At 31.8% G+C, this 20,450-nt stretch overlaps 3 protein-coding genes across 4 annotated transcripts in view; 2 read left to right on the top strand and 1 right to left on the bottom strand.

Moving 5' to 3' along the window:
• The window catches only part of LOC143345221 (sialin), a 51,897-nt gene that overhangs the window by 281 nt on the left and 31,166 nt on the right, over window positions 1-20,450 (bottom strand). The window lies entirely within an intron of this gene.
• Window positions 94-4,711, top strand: Noc2 (Nucleolar complex protein 2). 2 transcript variants are annotated; one of them, XM_076772455.1, is made up of 12 exons: window positions 94-182; window positions 297-484; window positions 630-877; window positions 966-1,081; window positions 2,170-2,279; window positions 2,361-2,518; window positions 2,593-2,817; window positions 2,898-3,086; window positions 3,176-3,295; window positions 3,371-3,502; window positions 3,631-3,846; window positions 4,086-4,711. In XM_076772455.1, the coding sequence occupies exons 2-12, from the start codon at window positions 337-339 to the stop codon at window positions 4,587-4,589; spliced, it is 2,166 nt and encodes a 721-aa protein (XP_076628570.1). In that variant the 5' UTR covers window positions 94-182; window positions 297-336; the 3' UTR covers window positions 4,590-4,711. The 2 variants fall into 2 exon arrangements, with proteins under 2 accessions (XP_076628570.1, XP_076628572.1); XM_076772457.1 differs by having other exon boundaries at window positions 124-182; window positions 330-484.
• Window positions 5,288-19,062, top strand: LOC143345384 (uncharacterized). The gene is made up of 11 exons (XM_076772458.1): window positions 5,288-5,771; window positions 7,660-7,915; window positions 8,634-8,718; window positions 11,585-11,764; window positions 11,942-11,982; window positions 12,786-12,945; window positions 13,287-13,405; window positions 13,493-13,635; window positions 16,678-17,304; window positions 17,790-18,262; window positions 18,503-19,062. Exons 1-11 carry the CDS (start codon window positions 5,749-5,751, stop codon window positions 18,664-18,666), a joined length of 2,271 nt encoding a protein of 756 aa, XP_076628573.1. The 5' UTR covers window positions 5,288-5,748; the 3' UTR covers window positions 18,667-19,062.

Raw genomic sequence — 20,450 nt, 5'->3', positions numbered from 1 at the left:
AGCGTTTTTAAGCTGTACTACGTAAAAATGATTCATCTGGAATTGTTGATAATACTGGTTTCGTGCTTAACCATACTACATTCAATGTTTATACTGTAATTTATCTTTATAGGTTAATACACGTGTACGTGTAAAACAAAGCTTGTGAACATTGAACGTTTAAAAATATATATCACTAAAACGTAAGTGAAACATTTCTTTCTCTTTATTTAAATATATATATATAATATAAACTATGTTCTTCGAGAGACAAGAAATTAATAGGAAAGTAACAAAAATTCATTAAATTTGTATAGGTTACATACAGTATTTTACTATTACAATTGCAGTTAAATAATGAAAATAAAAAATACGAAAAGTGTGACGAAGAAAGGTAAAAAACCTACTATGAAGAAAAAGAAACGTTTAAGTAAAAAAATTGCGAATGATATGGTAAATAAGGATTTTGAAAATGACATGGACAGTGACTGTTATAAGGATAAAGGTAAGTGAATTTAAGTGACTTAGGCAAGTACAAAGTAAAAATTTCAAGAGAGGAGTGTGTTTTATGGTTTCTACTTAAAAGTACATGCTAAATATTTTTTAATTAATGATTTTCCAATAATGCTTATCCTTTTATTGTCTAATAGATGAAAATGCTTATGAAGATGATGCAGGTAGCAGTGAAGATGATATAGATCCAAGGGAACACAAGAAATCCTTAATGAAATTAAAGCAGACAGATCCTGAATTTTATACATATTTAAAAGAAAATGATAAAAACCTTTTAGAATTTAACATATCTGACGATGAAAACAATGACATTGATGATGATGATGATGATAAATCTTCATTAAATGAATTGGATACAAGACATGTACCTAATACTCATTTAGAGGTATGAAAATGAAATAATAAAGAACAACAAATAAATTAAGTAAGAAAACAAAAGTATCTCTAATTTTGATGTTTGATTTACATTCTAGGTTGCCAGTGATGAAAGTGATTATGAAGTAGATGAAGATAGTGGAACAACAAAGGATAAAAGAAAAATTACACTGCAATTATTAAAATTATGGCAAGAAGAAATTCAGAAGGATAGGTAATATTTTATTATACAGGGTGTTCGGTCACCCCTGGGAAAAATTTTAATGGGAGATTCTAGAGACCAAAATAAGACGAAAAAGAAGAATACTAATTTATTGATTGAGGCTTCGTTAAAAAGTTATTAACGTTTAAAGTTCCGTCTGTAGAACGGCGAACAGCCGCGTGCACGCGATAGTAGTTCTCACCAGAAGCGAGGTATACTTTACATTCAATGTATTTTTTTGGGGCTCTAGAGCTCCATTAATACGCATTGTTTAAATTTTGATTTATTAAAATCCTCCAATCCGTCCAGAAATTATGATTTTTTAAACATACGCATGAAATTTCGGGGAAACATTTCTGGCCACATAGTATATTTTCGGTAAAGAATTTTTTTTCTCGAAAACACGTAGGATTTCGAGGGTATGTATATTCACCAAAAATGATTGTAATTGACCTTTGCAACTAAAAATAATTTTTTTGGAATGATTTGGAATTGTTTAATTTTGTCGAAAAATTTCACATCTACTCAAATTTTTTTCTCGAAAGTGGGTAGGATTTCGGGGGTATGTGTATTCACCAAAAATGATTGTAATTGACCTCCGCAGCCGAAAATAATTTTTCCAGATTGATTTGCAATTTTTTAATTTAATTTTTGAATAACTTTTTAACGAAGCCTCAATCAACAAATTGATATTCTTGATTTTCGTCTTATTTTGGCCTCTAGAGTCTCCCATTAAAATTTTTCCCAGGGGTGACCGAACACCCTGTATATTGTGATCACCAAGGGAAAGAATTATGATACAATATTTTTTTATACAAGGTGACTGTTATTGGTGTACAGTAGTGCTTCTTTTAATTTAACAAAATTTGTTTGCTTAAATTTAAATGGTTCATCCTCACTATGCCCCCATCAGTCACTAGCATAAGCCATATATTGCTTGTTGATATTTGTATTTACAACCAACTTGAATGTTAGACTCGCATGATTTTGAATAAGTCAAAATTATTATGTACTCTAGTATATTTTTGGTTTTTATATTACTAATAATGGACCACCCCGTATTTATAAAATAATATTTACATCGGTTTACAATTTTACAGGTCGTTAAAAACTGTTAAACGTGCTATAGAAGCTTTTCATGCTGCATTGCAAACAGTAGCAGAATCTTCTGATAAAGATTCACTACGATATAAAGTAGAGGGGGGTGTAGGTTAGTCTTCTACATTACTGTGAATCATTTTCATTGACATTAAATATTCATTAATTTCTAAATAATTTCCGATATTTTTAGTGTTTAACGGAGTGGTGCAATTGTGTATATTGTATTTACCTGATGCGTTAAAACGGTTTTTAAAACTGGGTTCAGACACCCAGTTTCAAGCTCATAAGTGTAAAAAATTTGGCAAAGTGAAGGGTATTTTAAAATCATACCTAAGCGATTTAATCAAAGTATGTACTTATATTAAAATTTGACGCGTTGAGATTAATTTCAAGCATTTCATAAAAAATTCTTTTTTTTATAGATTTTACAGAATGTAACATCGTCTAATATACTTACAGTGCTTTTAAAGCATCTACATCAAATGTTACCTTATACACAATCATTTGCATCATTAACTAAACCATTATTAAAGATCTTATTAAATTTATGGTCAACTGGAGAAGAAACCGTTCGCGTTGTTTCTTTTTTAAGTATATTACGTGTAGCGACTACTAATCGAGTATCGGTTTTAGAAACATTATTCAAGGTAAAATTGAAATTACGATATTCGTATTAAACATCAACGTAATTTTTCTGTAATTAATTTCTTTGATTTATATGTCTCAGGCGATGTATGTAAAATATGTTGAAAATTCGAAATTTGTATCTTTTACAACTCTACCTGGAATAAACTTTATGAGACATTCTTTGGCAGAGATATATTTGCTTGATAATAATTTAGCATATAATCATGCTTTTTTATACATAAGACAATTAGCCATTCATTTAAGAAATGCTATGACATTAAAAAAGAAGGTAACACATAAAATAAATATAGTATACCTTACGATTTATAATTTATGAATAACTAATATTAATAACGTTTAATATTGACATTTTTATAGGAAAATTTTCAAGCTGTATACAATTGGCAATACATCAACTCGTTACGCTTTTGGACAGAATTAATCACTTTGTCAAATAGCGATTCTATGTTACGCGCACTTTTGTACCCTCTTGTACAAGTATGTGTTAATATTTTTAATAATCTATTAAAATCGTAAAATTTTTCAAATTAAAATTTTATTCCTTATTTACAGATTATTATAGGAACAATAAAATTAATACCAACTCCGCAATATTACCCTCTAAGATTTCATTGTTTGCAAATGTTAATAGATATTTCCAAAGAAACGGATGTATTTATACCCGTATTGCCATTTTTATTAGAGGTATGATATTTTAAATCTATTTAACTTTTTCACTACTACTAGTATCGATTTTAGTATTCTAGTAGATTTATACACGTTTAAAATATTTAACCGTTAAATATTATAAATTGCATTTTTTGTCTTTACAGATATTAAATTCTTACGACTTTAATAAGAAACACAAGGCAGTCTCGATGAAACCGATACCCTTTACTTGTGTATTAAGAATGTCGAAGGTGCAGCTACAAGAGAATGGGTTCAAAGATAATGTTATTGATTCTGTGTACCAACTTATTTTAGAAAATGCCTCAAAGGATAGTCATACAATATACTTTCCAGATTTGTATATACCGTGTATAATTCAGGTAAGTCAATACACATTAACTCAGTTATAAATAAAGATAATTACAAATTTGAATGTTTTTTTATGTAAATACTTACACATTTTCAAACAATCGAAAACATACTGATAAAGGGCTAGTAAAAAAAAATAAATTTCATTTAAGATCATTTTTGTCTCTAATGGTTAAGTATTATAAATTTCAATAGAATTTATATTTAAAACCTGTATATCTGTAATATATATTTTCGTTTTTCTTCCTAGTTAAAGGCATTTATAAAGAAATGTCATGTTGGAAATTACAGTAGAAAACTGAAACAGTTGTTAGACAAAATTGAAGAGAACAGAAAATATATTGAAACTGAACGTAGTAAATCCGTAATTGCCTTAAGTAACATGGCAGAGATTAAAACCTGGGAAAATAAGATCAGAACACAGGGGACATCATTGTCGAAGTTCTGTGAATCTTGGAAAAAGATTCATCAATCGCAAAAACTTAAATTACTCACAGGAAACGAAGATATAGCCGAATATAATTTACCAACTATAAGAAAATCGAAGAGAAGGAACTTAAACGAAGAAAATGTAGAAACAAGTGATGAAGATAGTGATTCGGAACTATTTACTAAGAAGTCTAATCAAGAGAAAGCTAAATTACCTATTAAAACGAAAAAGAGGAAACAAAAAATTAAGAAAAATAACAACGACGATTTACCTAGGGAAATGACCGATGTTGTACAAGATATAAATAGTGACGACTGGGATTAAATATTATTTAATTCAATGATGTATACGAAAAAAAACATGTAATGTTAATACAACAAACCAATACATTGTCGGTAATTCAATAATATTTTTATTATAAGAAAAATAAAGAACGTTTCTTTTTTTTAATTTATTGAAATGTTATCATTATAGAGTAATTTCATTAAATACTATCAGTAATACTTAATTTAACATTCGATTATTTTAATCGCAGAATGAAGATCGTGCGATTTGCCTCAGACTTATAATTCAAGTTTTTCCATTTTTATGAGTAGCTATTTTTATGACAATGAAATAAGAAATTTTCCGAGAAGAATTGCAACCGACAAGTTGTGATAGAATTGAACGAGTGTGATAACTTTTGTCGTGTAAGGCAGGAGCCACCGATTACCGAGGTGTCGCTTTCTGATGGTCTATTTTTACCGAAGACGATTCAAGGCAGTCGGGAAGTTGGTATAGCAACGGTTGGGCGCTATTATAAAGCACCGTGTGCTGACCATACAGTAATTCATCTCATTTAAGTGAACGTTTTAGACAGGAGAACGGATTTAGATGTAAAAAAAAAAAATAACGGTGTATCGTTTGATCGAAAGTAAAGTACAAGTGGTGAGGAAAGCTTGCGCCGGTGACAAGCTTTTCTTTCAAGCGACTGAACGTTTGGACGACTCCCTTTGGAAGACGATTCAGTTACGTATGTAGGTGAAACGTGAAAAACTTGATAATTCGTATTAAACGATGTAGCCGGTTGGAAAGAGATTCTTTCAAAATTGCGACGAATTTATTGCTGCCTGCTCGATGTAAAAATAAACATTTCTCATTCTGTTTTCTCGGCGTAAATCGTTGATCTCGGTCATGAATAAGCTGCTACCGGGCCGATGCTGGTGACTGCTGGCCACTTAGTGCCGCGCTGGCGGAGTTACCGTGGTTGCGTGTACCTAACCGGCCACGATCGTGCGTGCCAGGAAACATATTGTAAGATGCGATTTTGTCTCTTATGGCGAGGGAGCCTTCGTCGTGAGATTCGTCGACTTCCCGTACGGAGCACTTCGTTCGGAGTATAGTACGGTCGCGGGTTACGTAAATTCGTAAAAAAAAAAAAAGAAAGAAAAACGCAATAAAGTAGAAAAGGGAGGAACGAGCGAACCGTGCGTTAAACGTCGAAATGAGGAGAGCACCGTTTGATAAGTAAACTTTCATTTTCTTCGTTTTGAAAGAAAATTAGCCAGAATGAGAAAACTAGTGAAAACCCGGGTCTCTCGATGAGATAACGATCAGTGACATTTTACGAAACTCTCGCGTTACGTTTTGCCACAAAAAATATAACTCCACTTTAAACTCTGCTTAACTATATGTTTTAACGATTAAAAAGCGACTTTGTTGATTGCAATTTTGAGCTTAATCTTATACACTGACAAAATTGTGGATAACGTTAAAAGTTACGAACTCTGTCGAGAAACTCTAGTGTTATTGTCGAAATTGGGCAATTTCTGACCGTACAGTGGTTGACAGTATGTAATCCAAAATTTTAGAATCGTTACTTTAGCGTTAATTACACTAAATTTCGCTTGTAAAGTTACAGTTGTCTGTTATAATTAGTAGTAAAGGCCGTTTTAAAAGTATAAGCTCTAAAATGCTTTGTTAAATCAATTCATAAATTCTTCCGAACGATTTACTTACGACCGCGAAATCGTCAAATATTATTTAAAAAATTTGGCGAATCGGTAGCTTTCCATCGAAGCAAATTCTTTTACTATGATTCGATACTGATCAAAAATAATCTACAACCCTGTTTTTTATAATGTTCATATACCGAGTTAAATAATTAAGTCCAATGCGATTGAAAAAGATAATTTAGATGCGACGATTTGTGAAATAAAAATTTTTTTAACAATTCTATTAGCGAATAGTTAATTTCTCAGTAACTTATTGATAATAAGTATATCGATGTGCGAGCTTATTTATTTCTTTCGTCAAGAACGAAGCGGGTATAAAATAGAATCTTTTCAAAGTGATCTTCGAAACGTACGCCGTGCAATACCAAACTTCGATTGAAACGAAAATACTATTTCCATCACTTTTTCTTTTTATACTGACACTCGCGATTGGATTTACACCTTCATTCCTAGTAAATAGTGCATTGGTCGTACACCCTGTACGCAACCGTTTAAACTGTTACTGCGTATTACGTTACAACAGATAAATTTAGCATTTCTTTTGCACAGAACCTCATTGTACCGCTGCCAATACCGCAACGCGGAATTAATTGGCAGTTTGGAGGAGAACCAATTTCTTTCGATATAAACTAATTTACTAATGTTCTAACTGTTATCGATATTTCTTTTTCTTGAATATTCCCATTGTAGTATGTAATTCGATTTTCATTTTTATCAAGCTGCTATAACACAGAATTATTTGGTAGTTTCAATTTCTTTTTATATAAACTGATTAACTGGTATCGATATTTCTTTTTACAATTGTACATTCCCATTATAGTCTGTTACTCGATTTTTATCAAGCTAATAAAAAATGTAATATTGCACGAAATAAAAAAAAAATTATTCACTGTGTTCGTAACAGTTAGTTATTGCACAGAACAACCGTAATTTATATTTAAGATAACAATTTAATGATCCGGCTAGATCCAGTTCTCCGCTTTATAAATATAAAAGTAATTACAATTTTGAGTTTAATCGGTTAAACATCTTAGTGAAACAATGTTTGATTTCAAAAAATATTGTACACACTTTAAATATACATATATGTAAATGCAACGAAAATTGTCTTCATTTACCTTTCTTCGATTACGAAGAAATTACCCATTACATTCTCTGCTTTTCACGTATCGTTACTGCTTTCAATAATTGCAAACAATTATTTTAATTTTCACACGGCACTCAGTGTGAAAGAATGAATTTGAAAACACACGGACAAAAATTTTAGGATCATACAAGATATCTTCTTTTTCACTATTGTTTTTCGCCAAGTTATCGTAACAAAAGAAAAGATCGTACCGAAAAGAATTCTTGGATTGTTTACGAGAAGATGTAGACTAAACAATTTCCAATTTCAACAGACACAATAACGCAAAGCGAAACGTTTTAAGCAAAACGTACAATTCGTATGGGTTTGCGGCTGAGAGTTCGAAGGAAGCCGATTACAAGTACAGCGTGAATTATAGCAATACTAAAGAGAAGAATTATCTGCAACGAAGCATTTCCGCTGATAATGTTGTAATACGTTCCCGCGGTTTTAAACCCTCTGATAGGCACGATCCAGTGAAAAGGAATTTCCTTGAGCATCTGACTTCGAAAATACTGCATTTCGACATGGTGAGTGTGTACTCTAAGTGCAAATTGATTCCTATTAAATCAGCCATATTAAGCATTTTTCAAACTATATTCTTGTACTTCAACATACGAATTAGATATTTCAGAATAATTGTTATTTTATTAGACTATGTAATAAGTCCGTTCCCTTCAAATCTAAACACTTTATTACAAATTTTTACTGTATTAAGTTTACTTCGTTAAAAAAAGGTGCTGTTGAGCAGCAGTGAATGGATTAACTATTTCAAAATAATTTCACGAAACTTTTACAATTAATTTCTATTTTTGTTTCAACGTTTCTTTTTCTCAATACAGGGTAGAAACAACAATCTATATGGTTTTTTTTAACTTTTAATTAAAATTCTTCTTACTTGCGATTTGAGTCTTTGCAAGGACATTATTAAATTCACGTTTTTTGTATATCAAGTTTCTCAAGTATATTTATGTTCGAGATTATATCTTTATTTAAATGAATCATTCTATTGTATAACCGAAACTAGTATTCATTTTCAAATTCAAAAGCATTATTCCTAAATTTGAAAATACCTTCAACTATAATTTTTGTTTTTCTTCAACTATTATATTTATTTGAATGCAACAGCATATTTATTTTGCAATACATTTTCAAGAATAATATATTGTAATCGCGATATAATTAGTTCTAACGAGACGTTAGACATCTTTGGTAAAGCTCTTCAGTTGGTTTATTTTTGTTGCATAGGAAAGCAATGAAAGTACTCCAGTCAACTTGCAGAAACTGCTTACGCCTGCTTCGGACACGGAGGGGATTTTGCAGTCGAAAAATAGTAAGTTACTTGAAAATCATAAAGTTTCAATGATAAAGAAGTTCAATGCATCGGTCAAAAACAATTGTCATTGCAATCCTCGTAATCTACAGAGAACACATATTTAAACTCCCAGTTTTCAACTCAACGTCGATAGTATAAACAATCTATGAATAGTTTGGCGATAAAGACCTGTGCCTGGTCTGTTAACGATTACCATATCCAGCGTTTTCATCTTCCTTAAATCGTCATTATCGCTTTTTTTATTCATACGTGTCTGTAGAGGCTAATCTGTTCAATATGTATCACTCTAAAGATTTGAAAACTGTGATAATTAATTTAGATTAGGGGAGAATGCCCCCAGAGCCTTGACCTTTACATATGTTGCCAAGGACACCATTTTGAACAACTGTTTCTTCTAAAACAATTACCCCTACTTTTTCCTTCGATAATATTACAATTTTCAAACGTTTTTTTATCGATACTGCTGCTTTTCTGCTTATGGTAATCGCATAAATATTCCAGTGAAACAGACTAGTTCCAGAATCTCACTTCCGCTGCATCAAACATTGCACCGTGTACGAAAATATTTAGATAAGAGCATTATCGGAGACTCGCACTAGAACAATATAGTTTTAGTAGATTTACAGAACAAAGTACGAGAAGCTATCTACAGCGATAATGGTATTCTGTAAATTATTTTGGTCCAATATTCTTTTTACAAACAATAAAACGCGAGAAATAAAAGTCGTTGAATAGAGATTAACTATCAGTAGCTTTTAATTAGGTGCAGTAATAATTTTGAAGAATCGATAAATCCATATAAACTTCATTTTTGTTGGATGTACACAGGGGAAAATTTTAGTAGGGGATTCTAGAGGTCAAAATAAGACGAAAATCAAGAATATCAATTTGTTGATCGAGGCTTCGTTAAAAAGTTATTAATATTTAAAGTTCCGACCTTACTGAATTTTTTTCTCGAAAATGCGCAAGATTTCGGGGATATGTCTATTCACCAAAAATGATTGTAATTGACCCCCGAAACCGAAAATAATTTTTCCAAAACGATTTGAAATTTTTTAATTTTGTCGAAAAATTTCACACCTTTTCGAATTTTTTTCTAGTAAATGAGTAGGATTTTGGGAATATAACTGTTCACCAAAAATGATTGTAATTGACCCCTGCAGCCAAAAATAGTTTTTTTAGAACGATTTCAAACTTTTTTTTTCGTCGAAAAATTTAGGCACCTACCCCCTTGTCGATTTTTCTTAAAAATTCGTTTTTCATTTTTAGTAATTTTGTTTGACACCCTATAGAAAAATTGTCTAATACTTTTTTGTAGGTACCTATGACCTCTACTTCAGAAAAAAGTTTCATTGAAATATATTCACTATTGTAGGAGTTATGGCCATTTGAAAATTGAACCATTTTTATGGGGTTTTTCTCATTTTTCAGGGTCAAGGATCAACTTTTCGAATATTTTTGCAATTTGTACATATTTTCCATCAAAATACGCGTAGTTTGCTTTTTTAAACATTAAAATCGTCCAATCCGTTCAGAAGTTATGCCATTTTAAAGATATGCATTAAATTTCAGGGAAGCATTTCTGGCCTCACATTAGATTTGCGATAAGTAATTTTTTTCTCGAAAATGCGTAGGATTTCGAGGGTATGTGTAATGACAAAAAATGATTGTAATTAACCCCCGTAACCGAAAATAATTTTTCCAGAACGATTTGAAATTTTTTAATTTTGTCGAAAAATTTCACACCTTCTCGAATTTTTTTCTCGAAAGTGGGTAGGATTTCGAGGGTATGTCTAATGACTAAAAATTATTGTAATTGACCCCCACAACCGAAAATAATTTTTCCAGAACGATTTGAAATTTTTGAATTTAATTGTTAATAACTTTTTAACGAAGCCTCCATCAACAAATTAGTATTCTTGATTTTCGTCTTATTTTGGCCTTTAGAATTCCCCATTAAAATTTTTTCCAGGCGTGGCCGAATACTCTTTATAAAAAGAATGAATTTTTAGTTTTCCAAAATGTTTAATATAAAGTATTTGAATTTGCAATAGAAAATAGTTTGCAAGCTATATTTCAAAATTATTTTGCTCACAAACGTTATAAATCCATACAAGCTTCATTTTTGTTGCATGTATATAAAAAGAACGAATTTTTAATGTTCCAAAACGTTTAATATAAAGTATTCCTAATTTGCAATAGAAAATAGTTTGCAAGCTATACTCCAAAATTATTTCACAAACGTTCGCGCATGCATCCATGATCCACAGCCGAAGAACATCCACATGAAATATCGCGTATCTGTATACTACAGTCTTTAAATAACCCCACATCGAAAAGTCTAATCTAAGAGATTCAAGTTCGGAGATCGGGCAGCCTATTCGTTTGGTCCTCTGCAGCCAATCTATCTATTCGCGTTTGATTTAAATGTTTGGTCGTGCTAATACTAAAACGATGCTTCTACCAAAATATCTTTTAGTAACTGTTTGTAAGAAGTTAGTACACGCTTGCCCCGTATGACGCATAGACAAAATCATAATAGCAAAAGCGTGATGTAATTAATTTGTTTCGAGCTATAGTGAACGAAATTTCTATAAAAGCCAATTTTTATATCGTTAAAGAAATGCTAGGAAACAATTGGAAAATAATAAAAAGCGGAAAGCCAATATCATAAAATGTTAAACAACTATTTTAATTCTGTTAAAACCTAAATATTGCAATTTAATTCGCGAAAGAGCGATTAAAGTATCAGAATAAATTTTTAAATTTGTTGTTATATTTAGAGAAAATATTAAAAATTGATCGAGATTGAAATAAATTCGTGAAAGTTTGTAATTTAACTAAATGGATTGTTTGTTTTCAGGGAAGATGTTCGCGTCTTCGTATTTTTATGCGCCAACACATCCAACCGTCGAGGATCAGGTTGAACTCGCGCGACGAATTTCGCATTCGTTGAGCGACGTGAAAAACATGAAAAGTAAAGGTCAATCTATGTACGTAAATAGGAAGAAACGATCCGTGAAATGGATTCACGATGGCAACGGTACGTACACACGAAGGTCACTGTAAATTCAATAATACAATTACAAACATAAGACAGATACGAATGTTTATTTTAATTAAGCATGCTTTTAATATTGTATGTTTCCATTACGATCGAATATACTAAAATTTATTAAAATTATTCTCTCCAACGATTGCATGAATTAATATATTATAGGTATGGAAGACATAGAAGAGCCCTCCACTCCTGTTCATAGTGTAAGTAGTACATATTTCATTTCAATGTACAATACAATATATTAATATTAAATATTATTTGAGGATTATAGTCTGTATACATTTATCTGAAACGTCTATTTGTCGATTTTCCAGTTAGTTTTGGTCATAAATAGCTGGATAGCTAAATTCTTCACAATTAAATAAATTCCACTGTACCAAACATTTGAGTACTTTTTAAACTGCAATTAAATTAATCTCATTGTTTAAAAATAAGTGTAATTTAAAACTCATATTATAAATCCTATATTGAAGAAAAATGAGTTGAAGCTAATTTTCATTGCAAAGTTTTATTTTAAAATAATTTATATTTAGATAATGCTTACAAAATGATGGGGGTATCATGTATCTGAGATCACTATAGTAGTTTCATTGTTTAGGAAACTTATTTGTCAAGTATATGGATTTGTAAATCTTTTTTGTTCAATTATCTATGCACGTGATTCATGAATACTCCAATATTCATTTCTAGTGTTCATATATCTGAGATCACTATAGTAGTTTCATTTTGTAGGAAACTTATTTGTCAAGTATATGGATTTACAAATTTTTTTTATTCAATTATAGTATTATCTACATGTGATTCATGAATACTCCAATATTCATTTCTAGACAATATTTATTTGTCTAAAAATGAAATAGATAATAGGAAAGGAATCGTTTAAACGTATACTTTTTGTGCATTGCTTGCAAGAATGCTGCAAACAAGATTTATGAACTACAATTTAATATTTTATTATATATTCGAAATTATTTAGCGAATAATATTTAAAATGTTTTATTAGGATAAAATTCCACTAAAATGCATGATGAACCCACATGGAAAAGTGTTGGATATACGCGGCATTCAAGCTTTGGGCGAAGAAGTAAACATAGAACCGATGCCAAAGAATCCTGAGAAACTCTTCAACATTGTTCGTGACTTAAACAATCATAGAGGCCGCGGTAAGTACTTTATTTAGATAATTAACTCTATATGATTACAGATTATTCATACAAATACGATTATTAATTAAAATGAGTATAAATTTAATAGAATATTAAATTCTATTAAAGAATATTAAATCGATTATTCGAGCACCGTTAAATATTATCTTTCTTCTAATAAAAATATAATTGTCCATCTATACGAACACAGAATACTTTAAGTATATCCGAATAATCGAGATTTTTACTACGTTATATCATAGCAATAGTAATCGAATGATATTAAATATTGCACGTTTCGTTATAAAAATAAGTTCAATAAAATTTCGAAGAAATCTAAAAGTAAACGTAATTTATAGGTGCCGAGATATTCGCGAAACGCAGGAAAAGGTCCGAAAAATGGGTCGTGGATCAAGATCAGTCGCAAACACCTAACACGCCAGGGATGCAAAAAATGCCAATGTACCCGAGAAAACAGGTAAAATTATCGTAAAATAACAATTGCTCGAGATCTATCGAAGAAGTTAACGAGAAGATACTAAGATTCATGTTTGACCATGTTTAGGAGATGAATGGCAACTCAAAGTATTTGAATATGTCTCCGTATTCGCCTCATGTACCTGACTCTGTCGTCGGGAAACCGTCATTTTACAATCCCTTTACCGTGGACTTGTCTTTAAACGACACAAATCTGCCCACGACAGGTACGTAAAGCACAAAATCCTCTACTGTACAGAATTTAGTTGGCACGTTCGTCTGGCAATGATCCATATTATATTTCTGTTTGTTCGAATTGTTTTCGATTCGTAAGCGGATAGCTAACAGTTTCCCAGGATTCAAATTCGAGCTCGATTCTGACTTCACGCTTATTTCTATAGAGGCTGATTTATCTCCTCTAATCCGCTTCTAGGTATTCGCGACGTAGGTGTAGGCCCGTTTGTAACATTGCTCCTAAGCTCGAAACGAAATTCAAGTACCAGAAACGTTGATCTGTTCTCAACGTATCGTTCACGGATCGATGTTAAATTTGCCCGTTGAAGTTTCGCGGAGAGTGCAACGACCTACGACGGTTTCAATTGGCAAACACTATCGATGTTATTCAATCGATGCGAGAACGCCACCGCATTCTTTTTTGTTGTATATCTAAAATAAACAACGACCTGCACCTCGTTGCCAAACTGATATCTGTGCAGTGATTAGACCGATCGAAGCAGATGAACATCGACACCTAATCTTATCAACCTTTTGGCTGCGAATGGAGTACACAGTTGTTCATTTTTCAATCATTTCCAATCGTCGACAAGAATACAAATTTCGAAAATAATTTCTTTTCGTCGCGAAACCGAAATTTGGTTTTTCAAATAGTATGTTTTTTTTCTCGTTGTCTTATAAACACATTAGTATGTTTACAGTAGTGGAAACAGGTGTAGCTTTTTACTGTATTTTAAGATTGTAAAATGGTAAATCACTTCTCGATTTCTTTGCGTACGAGGAACGTGTATGTTTTGACTTATCTCGTTAAAAATTTAATTTAAAAAAATACTGTTTTGCAAAGCTGGTGTACAGTGGACGAAAAATTTCTATGAGAACACTATCGTTTTGAATAATAATGGCAAGAATTTTAATAATATTATTGAAGAAATTATTTAACTGAGTACGTCGTAGTCAAAGGGTTAAGGTTATTAATTTTCGACTAATAAGCGAATGCTTTAAATAATAGCAAACTAAAATATATTTTCTATGATAATAACTTTTTGCAGTAGAGTAGAAAATGTAACATTGATAATCATTAAATAGTATACAAAAAATAAATATTTTTATACAAAGAAACAATTATGAACTTACATTAATGTATCTAGTATTATATTTACACAAAGTTATCGTTTTCGTTAAACTGAGTTGACTGTTTTTCTTAATAATTGTATTAAAATTTTTAATTTTACTTTCTTTTATTATCTTCTTATTTGTGAATGTATACAGGATGTTCAAATTATTATTACCTAGCATTTTCTTTATTGCATTATATCAGACACTATTAAATTCGTTCTGATCACTCCTTTTTGTATATCTAATACAGGGTGTTCGGCCACACCTGGGAAAAATTTTAATGGGAGATTCTGGAGGCCAAAAAAAGATGAAAATCAAGAATATAAATTTCTTAACTGAGGCTACGTTAAAAAGTTATTAAAAAATTAAATTAAAAAATTTCAAATCATTCTGAAAAAATTATTCTTGGTTGCAGGGGTCAATTATAATTATTTTTGGTGAATACACATACCCTCGAAATCTTGCCCACTTTCGAGAAAAATATTCCAGTACATGCTGAAATTTTTCGGCGAAAAAAAAATTTCTCAAATCGTTTTAGAAAAATTATTTTCGATTGCAGGGGTCAATTATAAGCATTTTTGGTCATTAAACATACCCTCGAAATCCTACGCACTTTCGAGAAAAAAATTCCTCACCGAAAACATAATTTCTGGCCAGAAATGACTGCCCAAAATTTTATGCAAATCTTTAAAACGTCATAACTCCTGAACGGATTGGACGATTTTGATGTTTCAAAAAGCAATCAACGCGTATTTTAGTGAAGAATATGTAGAAATCGTAAAAATATTCGAAAAGTTGATCCTTGACCCCGAAAAATGAGAAAAATCCCATAAAAATGGTTCAATTTTCAAACGACCATAACTCCTACAATAGTGAATATATTTCAATGAAACTTTTTTCTGAAGTAGAGGTCATAGGTACCTACAAAAAAGTATTAGACAACTTTTCTGTAGGGGGTCAAACAAAATTACTAAAAATGAAAAACGAATTTTTAAGAGAAATCGACAGGGGGTAGGTGCCTAAATTTTTCGACGAAAAAAAAATTTTTCAAATCGTTCTAAAAAAATTATCTTCAGTTGCGGGGGTCAATTACAATAATTTTTGGTCATTAGACATACCCTCGTAATCTTACCCACTTTCGAGAAAAAAATTCGAGAAGGTGTGAAATTTTTCGACAAAATTAAAAAATTTCAAATCGTTCTGGAAAAATTATTTTCGTTTGCGGGGGTCAATTAGAATCATTTTTGGTCAATAGACGTATCCCCGAAATCCTGCGCATTTTCAAGAAAAAAATACAGTACGGTCGGATCTTTAAACATTAATAACTTTTTAACGAAGCCTCCATCAACAAATTGGTATTATTGATTTTCGTCCTATTTTGGCCTCTAAAATCTCCCATTACAATTTTTCCCAGGAGTGGTCGAACACCCTGTATATAGAAACTATTCTTTACCTTCGTCGAATCAATTCATTATTAATGATAAGTGAAGATGACAATAGAAAATTTTATTGGTGCAAGATATGAAATAAATAATCCACTTCGAGCTGGTATAGTCCAATCGATCAATCAATGTGTAAGTTCATTATCAAAATTGGAACGATTGCAATCGACATCGAAAACAATATTGACTTAATTATGTTTAGCAGAAAACATGTTTTTCCATCGAGATAACATTCGCATTTTGCAAATCAGACGCCAACAGAACTTGATAAATCTAACGAGACCTGATTTTTGATAAAAATATACAAAACTCTGGACAATAATAACTTGAACATCCTGCATATACTTCTACTTATTTGTTATCATAAAAATGATTACTATTAAATAGTTATTAATTAATATATAAATTACATTGGAAGTTTTAGGTCGAAAGTAGATTTAATGTTTCAACCATTATACGTTCCTATAAACATTCCAGACAGAAATCAATATCATTGCAACGGTAAAGAGTGCAACCACTTGACCGAGGTGAAAAAGATTTATCTTAGAGAAGTGGCCGTTGGTACTGATAACGATTTTCCTCTCGATAAATCTCGATCGTCTGTCGTGAAAAAATCACGACGAGTCTCTTTGGAACCAGATATCGAACGACATAACATCTATCATACCAGAAACAACAATAACGAAAATGCTGCGATAATATCAACTAACACTAACAGGCGCAATTACAATTATAACAAGGCTTCGCTGAACAGATCTAATTTTTCTAATACACAGAATGCTACTAACAAAGAGGGCAAGTGTTATGTCAAGGAACAATACGTAACGGATTGTGTGCAAAGCGCGATTAACGAGAAAGAAAAATACCTAAATAACCAACGAGAAACCGATGGTATACGTATCGATAGCGAAGGGAACGAATACACGCCGGTACCGGTCAAACAATTGATACAAGAGTTCGAAAAATCATGTAGACCGGTACTGCAATACAAACAGATCAGTCCAAAGGTTATTCCAATTGTGCAGCACTGTTCTCTCGATAACGATATAGCACGATTCTTTGAAACGCGGAATTCCGTCAAGTACAACAACGAGACGGAGCACAGGAGGTGAGACAGAATGAAAATTACCATCCTGAATTATCGAATGCCTTATTAAATGAAATTCTACGCTCGATCGACGCCATCTTTACCATTTATTTAACTAGTCATTGAATCTGAAGGGAATTTTACTATATTGACTTTTCCTTTATTTTTATTTGAAATACTTGACTATTCTCCTTTCACCTTTCATTCGTGTCAAGGGGAGCCCTCTCTCGGTAGTAGGGATGACTATTTACTTATCCGATCGAAACTGACTCGCAGTTATCCGAGCATTGCTATATCGCGTTTCATTAAAACATATAAATTGCTTCCTTTTACACACACACAACAATACAACGATATAGAGCTATTAAAAACAAAATATTTTTGTATTTTGTGAACTTCGTATCGTGAAATGGCAAAAGGCTAGAATTTCATTTACTAAATCCCAATTGAAATTTCATCGAGAGTCTCGCGAGGTCGGAAGTTCATTGTAATCGATTATAATACAGAGCAACTGGGAAGCAAGTGTACGAAGAGCCTGTAAAGCTTCTCAAGCAAACTCAAGATCACTGTAATAATGGTTACGTGTCCACCGACGATACCGAGTACACGACCGACGAAACCGATTCCCAGATGAACGATTACGGTAGCGAGGAGATCATTTATCGCGAGAAATCGGAAACGTCGAGCATGATGAACGGCGATCAGGAATACTCGTCGATTTACCGCGAGGAGTATTCCAATCGGCGCAGATCGGTGACTTCCGAGGAAGTGGAGACCTTCTGCAACAACGGGGACGCGAAATATATGAACACGGAATCGGAAGTGCCCGCGGAGAGCAAATCATTGTTACTGTCGATGTTAGCTTCTCAAGAAGACATTTTGGAGACTATTAAGCATTTGCGTAACACGCCCGTTCTGGATAATCTGTTGCACAGTGTGTCGCCAGATTTTAAATACACTGACGTCAGTCCAGATGTAGGCAAGTTGAGCCCCACGTGTTTTCCGTTCCTTTAATGTGTGAATTGCTAAGCTTTACGCTTGCTTATCGAAGCTTTAGTTGTTCTTACAGGGTGTTATGCATGCTCGATTTCATCTTATGGTTGAAATAATAAAAAGAAAATACATTTTCCGACTTTTAGCCCCGAATTTACGACATTCTCCGATCGTTATAGAACGTAACACTAGTTTAGCATTTGTTAAAACGTGTTCATTGTTACAGGTAAAAAGCTTTACGAGGATAATACCTACACGGGACCGAAACTCGCTAGCGTCAACAATCTAACGAACTATAATACTGCGCCTCGTGGTTGGGATCAGTCTCTGACTTATTACCGACCAATAAAATTCGAAAAACCACAAGAAATCGTTTATTCTGACTTTTAGGCATAATGTATTTATTAAAATCACACTCTTTACGCGGGTATGTTTCGAGCAGTGTAAATACTTTTTTCTTGTTCGATTTTAATGTAATTTAAAAAATGTTATTTAAAAATTATACCATTGAGATATTAAGTCTGGAAATTATGGAACACAGTAGAATGAAAGTAATTTTTTCAAAATTCGAACATCACAAATTACTTTGCTTTTGTCCTTTGTTAAACTTATTTTTGTTTCGATTCGATTAAACAACGGTAACGATCTATTCGGAAACAAGTTTCATAAAAAATTGAAAATGTATTACGTTAATTATCCAACATATATGTACGTATATTTTAAAGCTTCGTTTTGCTTGATGTATCTACCTCTCCCATTATTAAAATGTTGATCTTTATTTATGCTTCTGACAGTGTTATTGCATTTTACTTTATAAAGTACCAATATTATAATATTATATGAATAAATGTTGTTTTCATAACGCCTGGTGTACTTTTGAATTTCACATTTAATTTAATAAGCGGACACACAATTTCAATTAATTATGTTACACGTGTATGATTTTAATTACTTGATCGATAAGAACGCAGAGGAAAATTAACAGACAAATTACTCGATACGATTTGATTCAATCGTTTCTTTATCAGAGAAGATAGAGAAAATGTTTATTCAACTTCTTTATGTAATATTTTCTCTAAGATCTTTAAAACGTCCTTTTAGTATTTTTACAAATAACGAATATACGTGGGTCACTTGATAAGTAAAGAGTCTAACAGATGTAGTTAAACAAATATTTATACAGGGTGTTCTGCCACCCCTGGGAAAAATTTTAATGGGAGATTCTAGAGGCCAATATAAGACGAAAATCAAGAATACCAATTTGTTGATGGAGGCTTCGTTAAAAAGTTATTAATAATTAAATTCAAAAATTTCAAATCGTTCTGGAAAAATTATTTTCGGTTGCGGGGGTCAATTACAATAATTTTTGGTCATTACACATACCTTCGAAATCCTATCCACTTTCGAGAAAAAAATTCAGGTAGGTGGTGCAATTTTACGGTGAAAAAAAAAATTTTCAAATCACTCTTAAAAAATTATTTTCGGTTGCAGGGGTCAATTATAATCGTTTTTGGTCATTACACATACCCTCGAATTCCTACGCACTTTCGAGAAAAAAATTCTTTACCGAAAATCTAATTAGGCGCCTTTTTTCGACGAAAAAAAAAAATTTCAAATCGTTCTGGAAAAATTATTTTTAGTTGCAGGGGTCAATTGCAAGCACTTTTGGTCAACAGACATAACCCCGAAATCCTACTCAGTTTCGAGAAAAAAATTCCTTACCGAAAATATAATTTCTAGCCAGAAATGTCTGCCCGAATTTTCATGCGAATCTTTAAAATGTCATAACTTCTGAACGGATTGGACGATTTTAATGTTTAAAAAAGCAAACTACGCGTATTTTGGTGGAGAATATGTAAAAATCGCAAAAATATTCGAAAAGTTGGTCCTTGATCCCGCAAAATGAGAAAAACCCCATAAAAATGGTCCAATTTTCAAACAGCCATAACTTCTATAATTATGAATATATTTCAATGAAACTTTTTTCTGAAGTAGAGCTCATGGATACCTACAAAAAAGTATTAGACAACTTTTCTGTAGGGCGTCAAACAAAATTACTAAAAATGAAAAAGGAATTTTTAAGAAAAATCGACAAGGGTAGGGCCTAAATTTTTCGGCGAGAAAAAAAAATTTCAAATCGTTTTGAAAAAATTATCTTCAGTTGCGGGGGTCAA

The sequence above is a fragment of the Colletes latitarsis genome, chromosome 9, assembly GCF_051014445.1.
Source record: "Colletes latitarsis isolate SP2378_abdomen chromosome 9, iyColLati1, whole genome shotgun sequence".
NCBI lineage: Eukaryota > Metazoa > Arthropoda > Insecta > Hymenoptera > Colletidae > Colletes > Colletes latitarsis.
This window is presented reverse-complemented; position numbering and strand designations above follow the sequence as displayed.